Source organism: Ceratotherium simum, chromosome 5, assembly GCF_057802395.1.
Source record: "Ceratotherium simum simum isolate JZ-2026a chromosome 5, ASM5780239v1, whole genome shotgun sequence".
Lineage (NCBI taxonomy): Eukaryota > Metazoa > Chordata > Mammalia > Perissodactyla > Rhinocerotidae > Ceratotherium > Ceratotherium simum.
Window position 1 is genome coordinate 55,138,950 of NC_141904.1, and position 13,944 is coordinate 55,152,893.

The 13,944-nt window shown below is 41.5% G+C and overlaps 1 protein-coding gene across 1 annotated transcript in view; it reads left to right on the forward strand.

Moving 5' to 3' along the window:
* The window catches only part of CACNA2D3 (calcium voltage-gated channel auxiliary subunit alpha2delta 3), an 838,936-nt gene that overhangs the window by 310,865 nt on the left and 514,127 nt on the right, over nt 1–13,944 (forward strand). The window contains exon 5 of the mRNA XM_087431193.1: nt 5,946–6,108. Within this exon, the coding sequence (XP_087287319.1) occupies nt 5,946–6,108 (163 nt within the window). The remainder of the gene's footprint in view (nt 1–5,945; nt 6,109–13,944) is intronic.

The window sequence follows — 13,944 nt, forward strand, 5'->3', positions numbered from 1 at the left end:
TTAAGCAAAGTATCTCTCTCCATTTATTTAAGCCTCCTTTAATTTCTCACAGCAATATTTTTAGTTTTCAGTATGCAGGTATTGCACATAATTTTAAAAATTTATACCTATTTTATGTTTTTTAGGCTATTGTAAATGCTATTGTTCTTTCAATTTCAATTTCCAATTGTTCTGTGTTAGTATATTGAAATACAATTGATTTTTGTATGTTGGTCTTATATCCTGTGACCTTGCTAAACTCACTAAGTATAGTAGATTATGTGGATTCCTTAGAGTTTTCTACATAAACAATCATTATGGCACCTATCTATCTGTCTGTCTGTCTATCTATCTATCTATCTATCTATCTGTCTTACTGCATTTGCCAGGTCCATCAGTACAATGTTGAGAAGAGATGGTAAAACATCCTTGCCTTGTTCCTGATCTTAGGGGAAAAAACATTTAGTGTTTCATCATGAATATAATGTTAGCTGTAGATTTTTCGTAGATGCTCCTTATCAAGTTGAGGGCATTTTATCCTATTTCCGATTTCTTGAGAGTTTTTATGATGAACAAAAATTAAATTCTTTCAATGCTTTTTCTGCATCTATTTGGTCATATGATTTTCTTGTCTTTATTCTGTTAGGGGCAAACTGTGTTGATTGATTTTTCGAATGTTAAACCAGTCTTGAATTCCCGGCATAAATACAACTTGGTTGTGGTGTATTATCCTTTTAATTATAGGTAGATTTAATTCAATATTTTGTAAAGATTTTTGCATCTAGGTTAATGAGGGATATTGGTGTGCAATTTTTTCTTTTAGATGTTCTTGTTTGGTTTTGGTATCAGGGTTACGCTGCCCTTGTTAAACAAGTTGGGATGTATTCCCTCCTCTAATTTTCTGAAAGACTTTATAAAAGACAGTTGATATTTTTTTCCTTATATATTTGATAGAATTCATCACTTAAGACATCTGAACCTGGAGTTGTTTGTTTCTTTATTTTAGCATGGCTGTTAATTGTAAACTCAATTTTTTTGTTTATATAGGACAAATCATATTTTATATTTCTTCTTGTGTCAGTTTTGGTAATTACTGTTTTTCATGGAATTTGACATTTAATTCAAGTTATTGAATTTATTGGCATAAAGTTGTTTGTAATGTTCTTTTATCCTTTCATTATCTGTAGGATCTGTAATAATATTTCCTCTTTCATCCCTGATACTAATATTTTGTGCTTTCTTACTTTTTTCTTCATCACTCTTACTAGGGTTTTATAATTTCATTAATCATTTTAAAGAGCCAGATTTTGATATCATTGATTTTTTTCTCATTATTTGTTTTCTGTTTTATTGTTTTCTGCTTTTATCTCTATTATTTTATTCCTTCTTTTTACATTGAGCTTCATTTGTTCTTCTTTTTTCTATCTCCTTAAGGTAGTATTTTATACTTTTCATCTTAAAATCTTCTTCTTTTCTATTATAAGCTTTTAAATCCGTAAATTTTTCCCTAAACTTTATTTTAGGTACATGTCACAAATATTGATTTTTTTCATTATCATTCATTTCAAAATATTTTTTAATTTTCCAAGTCTTTTCTTGCTTGACACATGTATTATTAAAGAATATGTTGTTTAATTTCCAAATCTTTAGGATTTTTCTAGATATCTTTCCTTAGATACCATTGATATTTTTCATATCATTATTATATATTGATTTTTAAATTTAGTCCATTGTTATCGGAGAACATACTATGTGGATTTCAATCATTTTAAATTTACTGAGACTTGTTTGATGGCTCAGTGTATGATCTGGAAAAGAATGTATGCTCTTCAGTTGTTAGGTGTGGAGTTGTATAAATTCAACTAGGTTATGTTGGTAAATAGTGTCGCAACATGACCAACTCCTAGTAAAAATCCTTAGCACTAAGTCTCTCTGAAGCCTCCCTGGTAGGCAACATTTCAAGTGTGTTATCGCAGCTTGTTGCTGGAAGAATTAAGTGCATCTTGTGTGATTGCACTGGGAAAGAGCTCTTGGAAGCTTGCATCTGAATTCCTCCGGACTTCGCCCTATGTGTCTCTTCCCTTTACTGATTTTGCTTTATATCTTTATACTGTACTGAATCTTTTCAAAGAACGAACTTTTAATTTCATTGCTTTTCACTATTTGTTTCCTGTTTTCAATTTCATTGATTTCTGCTCTGCAAATAAAAAAAAATTATTTCTTTTCTTCTGTTTATTTTGGATTTAGTTTGCTCCTCTTTTTCTAGTTTCCTAAAGTAGCTCACATGATTAATTTTAGTTTTTTTTCTTTTCTAATATGATCATTCAGTGCTATAAAATTCCCTTTAAGCACTGCTTTTGCTGCATCTCACAAATTTGGTAATTGTATTTTAATTTTCATTTAGTTTAAAATTTCTCTTGAGACTTCTTTTTTTTCTTTTTTGTGAGGAAGACCAGCCCTGAGATAACATCCAATGCCAATCCTCCTCTTTTTTGCTGAGGAAGACTGGCCCTGGGCTAACATCCATGCCCATCTTCCTCTACTTTATATGGGACAACGACGCAGCATGGCTTAACAAGCGGTGCGTTGGTGCGTGCCCGGGATCCGAACCGGCGAACCCTGGGCTGCTGCAGCGGAGCGCGTGCACTTAACCACTTGCACCACTGGGCTGGCCCCTCTTGAGATTTCTTTTTGACCCATGTGTTAATTAGAAGTATGTTGTTTAATCTCTAAATATTTTGGAATTTGTCCAGCTATCTTTCTGTTATTGATTTCTAGTTTAATATAAGAGCAGGCATTGTGTGATTCCTATTCTTTTAAATTTGCTAAGGTGTGTTTTATGGCCCAGAATGTGATCTATCTTGTTGATTATTCCATGTGAGCTTGAGAAGAATGTGTACTCTGCTGTTGTTAGATCAAGTATTCTATAAATGCCAATTAGATCCAATTGATAGGGCTGTTTAGTTCCACTATATCCTTAGCAATTTTCTGCCTGTTGGATTTGTCACTTACTGATAGAAGGGTGTTGAAGTATTCAACTGTAATAGTGAATTCATCTGTTTCTCCGTGTAGTTCTATCAGTTTTTACCTCATATTTTAACACTTTGTTGTTAGGTGCATACATGTTAAGGATTATTATGTCTTCTTGGACAATTCACCCTTTTATCATTATGTAATGCCTATCTTTTTCTCTGATAATTTTCCTTGTTCTGAAGTCTGCTTTGTCTGAGATTAATTAGCTGCACTGGCTTTCTTTTGATTAGTGTTAGCTTTCTTTTGATTAGGTATATCTTTCTCTATTTCTTTACTTTTAATCTATCTCTTCTTTATATTTAAAGTGGGCTTCTTGTAGACAACACATAGTTGGGTCTTGTTTTTTTATTCACTCTGACAGTCTCTGTCTTTTAATTGGTATATTTAGACCTTTCACATTTAAAGTGATTATTGCTATAGTTGGATTAACATGTACCGTACTTGTAACTATTTTCTCTTCATTGTTCTTGTTCTTTTGTTCTCTTTCTTTCTCTTCTACTCTTTTTCTGCCTTCTCTGATTTTAATTGATCATCTCATATGACTTGATTTTCTCTTCTTTCTTAGCATATAAATTATGTTTCCTTTTAACATAACTTTAGTGGTTGCCTTACAGTTTTCAATATATATTTACAACTAATTCAAGTCCACTTTCAAATAGCCCTGTACCACTACCTTTTAACAGAGTATTCTCAATTCCTCCTCCAGTCCCTTATACCACTGCTGTCATTCATTTCACTTATCCATAAACTATAATCACCCAATAATTTGTTGCTATTATTATTTAGAACAATCTGTTATCTGTTAGGTCAGTTACGAATAAGAAAATCAAATATTTTATTTTACTTTCATTTGTTCCTGCTATAACATTCTTCTTTTCTTTATGTAGATCAGAGTTTCTGACCTATATCATTTTCCTTCTCTTAAAGAACTTTTAACATTTTTTGCAAGGCAGGTTTGCTTGCAACAAATTCTTTCAATTTTTGTTTGTCTGAAAAAATCTTTATTTCTTCTTTACTTTTGAAGGATAATTTTGCTGGATACAGAATTCTAGGTTGGTGGGTCTTTTCTTTGAACACTTAAAGTATTTCACTCCACTCTCTTCTTGCCTGCATGGTTACTGAAGAGAAGTATGATGTAATTGTTATCCTTGTTCCTCTATAAGTAAGCTTTTTTTTGTCCTCTCTGGCTTCTTTCAAGATTTTCTCTTTGTTTTTGATTTTTTCCAGTTTGAATATGATATGCCTAGGTGTAGATTCCTTTTATATTCATGTGGTTGGTGTTCTCTGAGCATCTTGGATCTGGTTGAGTATCATTAATTTTGGAAAATTCTCAGCCATCATTACTTCAAATATTTCTTGTGTTGCTTTCTCTTTCTTTTCCTTCTGATATTCCCATTATACTTTTTGTAATCGTCCCACAGTTTTCAAATATTCTGTTTCATTTTTTCCATTCTTCTCTTTACTTTTCAGTTTGGAAAGTTTTTATTGACATATCTTCAGGCTCACTGATTATTTCCTTGGCTGTGTCCAGCCTGCTGGTCAGCTGTCAAAGTCATTCTTCATTTCTGTTACAGTGTCTTTGATTTCTAGCATTTCCTTTTGCTTCTTTCTTAGAATGTCTCTCTCTCTGCTTATATTATCCATATGCCTTTACCTGTTTTCTACTTTTTCCATTAGTGCCCGTATCATTTTAAATTCCCAATCTGATAATTCCAACCACACCTGCCATCTGCCATCTTGCAACACTGCACAATAGATAAGAGCACAGGCTCTGGAAATAGGCTGTCTGTATTGGAGTGCTGGCTCTGCTTATCAGCTGTATAATTTTTGATAGGATACATAAATTCTTCATACCTCAGTTTCCTCATTTGTGAAGCAGGAATACTTATAAAACCAACCTCATAGAGTTTTTAGGAGAATTGAATGAGTTAACACATGAAAAGCACTTGGAATAATTTCTGGCACAAGCTGAGCATTCTATGTGTGTTAGATGATGATGATGACAAAGTAGCCATTTTTATTATTTTTTATTTATTTATGTATTTATTTTTTTGGTGAGGAAGACTGGCCCTGAGCTAACATCTGTTGCCGATCTTCCTCTTTTTGCTTGAGGGAGATGGTTGTCCCTGAGCTAACACCCTGTGCCCATCTTCCTCTATTTTGTATGTGGAATGCTGCCACAGCATGGCTTGATAAGCAGTGTGTAGGTCTACACCTGGGATCTGAACCGGCGAACCCTGGGCCGCCGAAGCAGAGCATGTGAACTGAGCCACTATGCCACCAGGCCAGCCCCCGAAGTAGCCATTTTTAAAATGTGCCAGCACACTTTCATCTGAGGGCCTTTGTCCATGCTGTCCCCTCTGCCTGGGATGCTCCCCCTCAGATGCCCACACAACTCACTTCCTCCCTTCATTCAGTCTCTGTGTGAGTGTTGCCGTAATAGTGAGACCTTCCCCAAGCACCATATATAAAAACACAGTCCTCCCGCTGCTGCTGTCTCCCTTACCTGCTCTACTATTTTTCCATAGCAAATATGAGTATCTGACATATTATATATTTACTTGTTATTTTTTGTGGATTTCCAATCTCCTTCAACTTAAATGTAGGCTGCATAAGGGCAGGGTCTGTCTTCAAAATTTAAAGAATTAAAATGTTTTTAGGGCAGTTTTCTCTATAGTTACATAAAGAAGGACTGTGCAGCTCCTTAAATTTATGTTTTCCGAGAATATTTAATGACATCAGGAAATATTTTTATAGTGCTATCACACCTGTGCTAAAGCAGCCATGGAGGATACAAGAGACTAAAGGGAATTACGCGACCAGAGCAGGATCCACAAGTATAGGGGACGGCCTGCAGCCTACACCCAGGTCTGTCTGAATTCACAGCCTTCTGCCCTAAGCCACATGTCGTGTTTTTTGACTTTGTCTTTCAGTATGAATACTTCAATGCTGTGCTGATAAATGAAAGGGACAAAGACGGGAATTTTTTGGAGCTGGGGAAAGAATTCATCTTAGCCCCAAATGACCATTTTAACAATTTGCCTGTGAACATCAGTCTGAGTGACGTCCAAGTGCCAACGAACATGTACAACAAAGGTAAGACTCATGCTGCTGCTCCTTTTAGATCGTGGAGAGTAGGGGTGTGAGGGGCAGGGCTGTCTGATTGGGGATGTTGTGTGATGCTGGGTATGTCAGCGTCAGCCGGACAGACAAAGTGTGTGCCTGTTCTGCCTGGAGACTCTGGGCTTGCTGTTTCCCTCGCTGCTGTTTGCATCAAGCTCCCTAACATGTAGTCCAGGGGTTGGCAAACTTTTTCTGTAAAAGGCCAGGTAGTAAATATCTTAGGCTTTGTGGGCCATGCAATCTCGGTTGAAACTACTCAGCTCTGCTGTTCTGGGATTATAGTGGCCAAGGACTGGCTCGGGCATCAGACGGCCTCTGGTTAGACCCCGTGCTCCATCTCTTACTGGCTGTGACCTCGGGTGCACCACCTCCTCTCTTTAGACCTTAGTTTCCTCATCTCTAGGATGTGCATAATAATTGTGTCTATCTCACAGGGTGGTTGTGACGACTAAACAGATGGTGCATATAAAGGTTTCAAGTTAAGGATGTTACCCTCCTCATCCTTACCATTGTTGAGTAGGATTTTGCTCTGCTTTGTCATACCTAGGAAACTCCTAAACAAAGAGCCATCCTCCCAATCAGAAAGCCATGGCACCTTTAAAGTAAAAATCTGCCCCGTTGTCTGCCGTTGAGGCTTTAAAAATACTGGGTGCCAGTATTTTTACACCAGATATCAGTATCATGTACAAGAATGTCATCGTCAAGAGAAGGGCTCTGAATTTGAAGCCTGCTCTTTCCCTTGCTGGCTTTTTGATCCTAAGCAAGTAACTGCCTCCCTGAGCCTCAGTTTCCCTCTTTGTAAATACAGATAAGAGTACTGCCTCCCTCAGGGTTATTGTGAGGATATGAAATGATTTGTATACAGCCTCACCAAAACAGACACTCACAGAAAGTGCTCAGTGCAACTTAGCTGTCATTGTTATTGTCGGGAAATAACATGAATATAAATTGCCTTTCTAAATTGTTTAGGTCACTGTTTAAAGAGCTTAGTCAGTGATTAAAAAGTTCCAACTCACTCTCTGAAACATTTTTCTCCTGCCTGTTCTTTGTGGCTGGATACCTAGTGTCTCCCTTTCCTGATTGACCTGTTACCCATCCTTAATATTCAGTGGAGGCAGTCATCCTTTCATTAATTGTTCTGACAGTCATGGGGACCCTGTGGTGAACAGATGCAGCCCCTCTCTCAAGACGTTCACAGTTTACTTGGGGAACAGACAGAGAATGAGATCATCAATCCCGCCACCATTATGGAAAGCGGGAGGGCAATGAGAACACCAAGGAGGGGACCTGACCACTGGCTCATGTGGGCAGCCACATGTTGGTCTTTTTTCTCTCACCCTCTTAAAGAAAGTGATGTCAATCTGAACCTCTCCTTGTGGGCTCTGGACTGGACTGTATCCTGTGACCTAATGTTGACTTTGGACTCTTCCTTAGGAGGCAAATGGAGCCCATGCCTTAGAGGGCTGAGCTCAGCTCTGTCCAGTGGAGTTTAGTTCTCCAGGGGGATCTTGTCAGCTGATGAAGGAAACCCCCTCCTGTGCAGTGTGGCTTGAAGAAGCCCTCCTCTCAGCATTAAATACATTCTCAACTGAAAATGAAAATTTAACAAGATTTTACAGAATAATTTCAGACATAAAACAATTCAGAATGATCTTTTAAAATATGGCAGCTGCTTCAAGGTTGCCCGAGCCATTAGCACCATTATAGAGATTTAATTGCACCTTGAGCTTTAAAGGTATAATTGTGCCTTTTGATGGCAGCGACACGTAAGGGACCAGCACCACCATTGATCACACAGGCTACAGATGCTAGACTGCGATTGTGACTGCAATTCTAGACAGAACCCTAAAAGACTGTCAGGCCGCTTGATCCATGGAGATAGATAATGTTATTTAAAGTCATCCTCAGCAGCCCTCGTGGGGTCTGCCTACTGCCCTTACTCAGACCCGATGGTCCCCCAGCCAGCCTGTGGGGTCACGGACCAAGTTCAGCCAGGCTCTGTATCTTGTCTCTACGAGGCAGTGAGTAGCTGCCCAAGGGAAAGGGGAGGGGACTTCAGGAAAATTCCTGTTTCCATTCTACCTAATTCAAACCAGCCCCAAACAGTCTTTTTTCTTTTCAAGCTGCAGAAATGTATTTCATGTTTAGAGGGCCCTCCAGCTCAGATGTAGTTATTGATGACATGTACTCAAAACACATGCTCAGAGCTTGGTCACTGGCTGCGATGTTCCTGCATTAGAAATCTTGCCCCCAAGAAAGGAAACCAATACAGGGTCATGCTCTTCTGGCGGCTTGGACCCCCGTGGGTACATGGCAGAGTGATTTGGTATTTGCTTAGGAATTGCTGTGTGCTCTGCTCCTGGACGTAACTTCTAGTTGGAGACAAAACTGGCTGGTAGAATCTCCCTGATTTCTGCAATCTATTTTCTGCTTCCTTGGCTGGGCCTTGCAACCAAGCTCTTGAGCCAGGTCAGCGCTTACCTCTGTGCTTGAGGTACCTTTCTTGGAGGCCCTGAGAGAGACTGCAGGTTCAGAGTTGGTGACCTGTGGGCAAGCTGTGCTACTGCCCATGAAAATTCAAAGAGCCGTATTCCTAGAGTTTCTAGAAATGTGAATTAGGGTCCTTGTGGTGCCTGATGCAGCAGCTTCTTCATGAAACCTCTTCAACAGAGGCTTGTGGAGTGGCTGCTCTGGTGTCCGCAGCCCATGAGTCTTACTACCTGTGAGACTTCTTTGAAGGCTAGCTGACAATGCCTTTGGAGCTGTGAACAACTCCATTTCCTCTGTGAGTAAAGCACAGGGCAGGATGCTTTTGCAAGAACTGTTGATGATCTGACAGTGGATTCAGATAAAGCTGAGATCTTTTTTAAGTACTTTCTAGGCTGAAGTGGTGTAAAATTTACACACACGCACACACATATACATACATTATATGCATACCTACCTACACACATATATGTGTGTATATCCACGTATGTATATATGTGTGTGTATATCTGTGTATGTGTGTTTGTATGTTGCTGTGTGTGAAATAAAATGCTCTCTTTTCAACCCTCCCCTTCATTCCCATTTTTCACCTCTGTCCATCCAGGTGAGATCCCCTTCTGTTCATACCTTTCTCTTTCCTCTGTTATATCTTGTTTCCTCATTATATCTTGTTTCACTCCATTCCTGTTATCCCTTCCTCCCCTTTCCTGCTTATTCAAAGACTCATTCTTGAAAACCGGCTCCATACAACCTCTTTAATTCCTTCAGTCTTTTGTTATGTAAGTGACTTTGGTTTATTCCTTTGTTCTAACATTGCTTTGTTCCAGAAGTACATTACATACAAATTTTTCCTTCTCCACTTGGATTTCTCTGAGGGCAGGGGACCCTGCTGATTCAGCCTGGTGCCCCCCCCCTTTGCCTCGAGTGCCATGCTCTTTACATAATGGACTTTCACAGATGTGGGATGAGGTGGGGGGTTGCCAATGTCTGTGCCTCCTGGGCTGGGAGACGTCAGCCAGGGCTGTAGTCTTCCCACAGTGCTTGCAAACAACAGAAACATACCCTGATTTAAATGGGAAAGAAACTTTTTGAAAGGACATTGGATGGCTCAAAGACTCTCCAAGAAAGCTAGAGAATGAGACTTGGAAAATGGTGGGGAGGGAGGGCAGCCAGGGACCCGAACCACACCCCCCCCCCCCCCCCCGCCAGCCAGGTGAGGACCTCCTACCACCATTGCTTGCCCCTAGTGCATCTATGACTGTGTAAAATGTCTCTGTCTAAGAATTAAACACTTAGAAGGGTGCCTAGCTCACGATGGCCACCTGGTACACGAGCTTGAGCAAGTTTCTCTTCTCCAATCCTCAGCATCCTTAGCTGTAGGATGGGTATAATAACGGTACTGACCTCATGGGATCACTGTGAACACTGCAGGAATAATGTTTGTGTGGGTTGAGGTGCAGTGGCTAGACCACTGATGTTGGTTCTTGTCACCTGCTGGAGGGAAAGTAAGACCCATGTCATGGGGTTGCAGTCAGATAGCACAGGTAAAGCATGTGGCTTTTCAGAGAGCCTGGGACTTGACAAATGTCAACACATTCTGTTATTATTATGAAATTATTAGTGTATTTGATTCTCGCTCGCAATTATGGTTAAGACAGGAAGACCTGGAACTCAGAGGGAGTAACAACAGGTTGTGGGTTCCCCGGCTGGTAGAGGAAGGATTAGAACTGGCATTTTCATTAATTATGTCCTCTCTGAACCACACGCCATCTCAGTGCCTGGGCTGCTGGTCTGTGAGCCATTTTTCTTACAGGAAAATGGCAGTAATTTGTCTCCCAAATATTTTTGTTTTAAAGTGCTTGAAACCCAAGAACTGGAAATAGACCAGGGTTTGGACTATAAGCCTCTGCTTATATCTTCCCATGTGACTGCTGAAGGGCAGTTCTATGATTCTGTGTTGTTCTGGGGTTTTAGGGTACTAATCTGAGGGTTTTCTACCTTTCTCCTTGTCCCGTTTTCTCCCTCACTTTTCTCCTTATCACTGTGCAGTAACCGCAAAGCTGCCGAGACAGAGGACAGATAGATGACAAAAGTGGAATAAAAAAGGTGATGGCTTACAATGTGCCCATAGATAACATTCAACACAAATGATTCTGTAATTTGGCCAGGGAGTGATGGGGAAGGAAAAGAAGCTTGTAGCATGTGAGTGTTTTAGACCCAAGCAGAAGAAAAATAAAGATAATAGCTTCCTTTTCAGCAGTTTTAGGCTGGATAAAGGAAAATGCGAATTTTATAAGTTAATTGGTTTAGACTTTTCTATCATTTTAGCAGCTTGGCCTCATCTTATTCCCTCTGCAGCCCCATGAGGGAGGTCAGGCAGTGTTCTTGTCTCTCATTTTTCAGATGAAAAAACTAAAGGTCAGGGAGGCCAAAGACTTATTCCAGGCATACAGGAAGGAAGGTCCCTGCTAATGTGGGCCTCCGTTTTCTGACGACGAGTCCAGCTTACTCTGCTGCTTCTCTGGGTGTGAGGTCTGAGAGAAGAGGGACCTGGTCCCTGAGGATCCCTTGGTGACTGGGGCTTAGTTACTTCTGGGCCACCTTGGGGTACAGGAGTTTTGCCCAGGTTGAGAACCCCACTGTCCTAGGCCCATCGCCAGCCTTCCTCCTGAAGCTTTAACTCTCCCTGGGCTCCCCCTGGGCTCCCCCCTGGGCACTATAGTGAGACCCCAGAGCTTTCTCCAGAGTCTTGCCTCTCTTGCTGCCCTCTGGAGATCCCTCCTCTTCCCTGTACGACACCCAACCTAATAACTTCACTGAGTTGAGGTTCCAACAGGAGCTGGGGAGAGCTGCTGGCGCATGTAGCTTCTGCATATCAGCCCTGCACACATCTTTTACATAAGAAGTACAAAGGTTCTGACTATCTGCTTGGGACAAAATGGGGGAATAGCAGAGAGAAAAAATAAAATATTGCCTAAATATTCTAAAGTATTCTCATCCAGTTGTTAATTCATTCCTTAATTCATCATCAAATGTTGACTGTGCCAAGCTCTAGAGGTGTGCCCACGACTAAGACAGACATGGGCCCTGCTCCCTGAGCAGTGGGGGAAGACAGATGCTGGACTAGTTATGATCAGGGTGATAAGAATTACAAATGACAGAGTACAGTGCTAAGGGGCGTGTAACAGGGGGCCTGACCTGGTCCTGGGGCTTCAAGAAAGACCTCCCTGAGAGGAGAAGGATAAGAAAGGGTTAGGCAAGGAGTGGTTGGTAGTGCAGTGTGTCCAGCAGAAAGACTAAAGTATGAGCAGGTATTGAGGTGGGTGAGCATGGGGCTGGGACTCTAAGAGTGAGGAAGCTTGGTGTCTAGGGGGCTGTGGAGCAGAGTGGGGTGGGCTGGCCCCAGCAGCAGCAGCAGCAGGAGCAGCCAGACCTCTTTGGGAGTCAGAAAGGTAGCTATGGGGCCTGTGAGGGCTGGCTAGGTGGTGAGGGGCTGTGAGGGCCATCAGAAGCTCATGGAAACCATGGAGATGTTGGCAGCTTTGCTGGGAAGAGGTCTGTGGTGGAGCACTGGGCCCACTCACGCTGAAGAAGAGGGAAGCAGGGGAAGGAGGAGGAGTCCAGGGTCCAGTGTGGAGAAAACCCAGGGGAAAGGAATGGTGCGCGGCCCACTGGATGGCTAAGGTGAGAGCCCCCAGGCCTGGGCCCGGGAGAGCAAGCTGCAGCAGGAAAGTCAGCTCCCTCAGGGCAGGGACCTTATCTGTTTTCTTCTCTGATGATTTCCCAGCCCCATATAGCAGGTGGTAATTGAATACTTGTTGCAAGGTGAGAGAATGAAAGAAGAAAGCAGTTAAAAAAACCTTTCCACTTTGTTCTTGCACAGATTAAGAAAAGAAACCGCAAATAACTCTCAGTCTTGGTTCCCCTTCCTCCACCATAATGGAGGGCCTCAGGGAGAGGTGGACTGCCAGGCAGAGGTGGGGGGAAGTGTGAATTGCAGGACCCAACCTAGCCCTTCATCCTCTAGACTTCCCCAGCAAGGTGCCCCGTCAGGCAAGCCTGGGCTTCGAGGCTGTCCTGTGCATGGGGGTCCAGCCCCTGAACATGAACACCGGTCCAGGAAAAGGGAGACCTGCAACCACCGTTGCAGAGCCTAGGGAATCAATCTGTCTGTTACAACCCAGTGGGTTCTTCTAAAAAGCCCAGGAAAAGGCAAAGGTCTGGTGAGGCGGACTTGGGTCCCCTGCTTGGAAGCCGAGTCTGCGTGCTGCTGCCGGGATGCGCAGGATTGCTGGGCTTGGAGTTGTCAGATGTCTCAACTGATTTTTCAGATGTTGGGTTTGATAAAATGCAAAATGAGTTTTGCCAAGCACTTTTCCCCTTAATTACATGTGTATATTTTAAGGGAAATTTAATCCATATGTTTCTGATTCGTTTACACAGAAATCATTAAAATGTTGTTTTCTAAGAGCCATTTGATGTGCAAGAAGGCTCACGAGCCTTTTAAGAAGCTATGTTTAAAATTTGTTTCTTTCCTTTTATTTCTTTTCCCTGGTTGTGTGTGTGTGTGTGCGTGTGTGTGTGTGACAGTGACAGAGAGAGAGAGAGACAGAGAGAGAGAGACTGACTCCAAGATGTCAAAAACAAATTTGGACTCTGAATGGTTTCTTTCTCCTTGGAATTCTGAACTGAAGCATTTGGAGTAGGCTTGAATCTTGCTTTCATGTCTGTCTCCCTGCGTTAACAGGAGGTGATGGTGCCATTGCCATAATGGAATCGGGAGTCAAGATGGGAGGATCAGGCCTGAACCCAGAGTTTTGGCCCTAGAGGAAGACACTCAGGAACCTCCCACCACATGGCCTTTGGCACCTACTGTCATCTCCAAGGCCTGGTGAACTTTCCCAACCCTATTCCACCAGTGTGAGCACAACAGGACCATAGTGTTTGGCAAGACACACACAAGATATGCCACTGAAGTGACTCCACAGTTGTCATCCAAAATACTCATAGTTTTTCTCTTCTAGTTTGGAAATTATATTTTTATATCACAGAATAACTCTCTCTGTCTTAAAATTTACAGTTTGAATGGCTGAGTTCAAGTTCTTTTGGCAATTCCTTTACACTTCTCACATGACTTCACAACACAACATAGGTCTGCATAGATGTGTATGTGTGTATGCAGGTTTGTGTCTCTGTTTTCTCAGGAGTAGTGTGAGTGGCAGAAGGAGGTCATGTAGCTCCTTACCCCTGTGTTTAGGCTTATCTTTAGCCCAGAAGGTGCACTTGTTGAATGAATGAATGAGTGAATGAATGAGTGAGTTG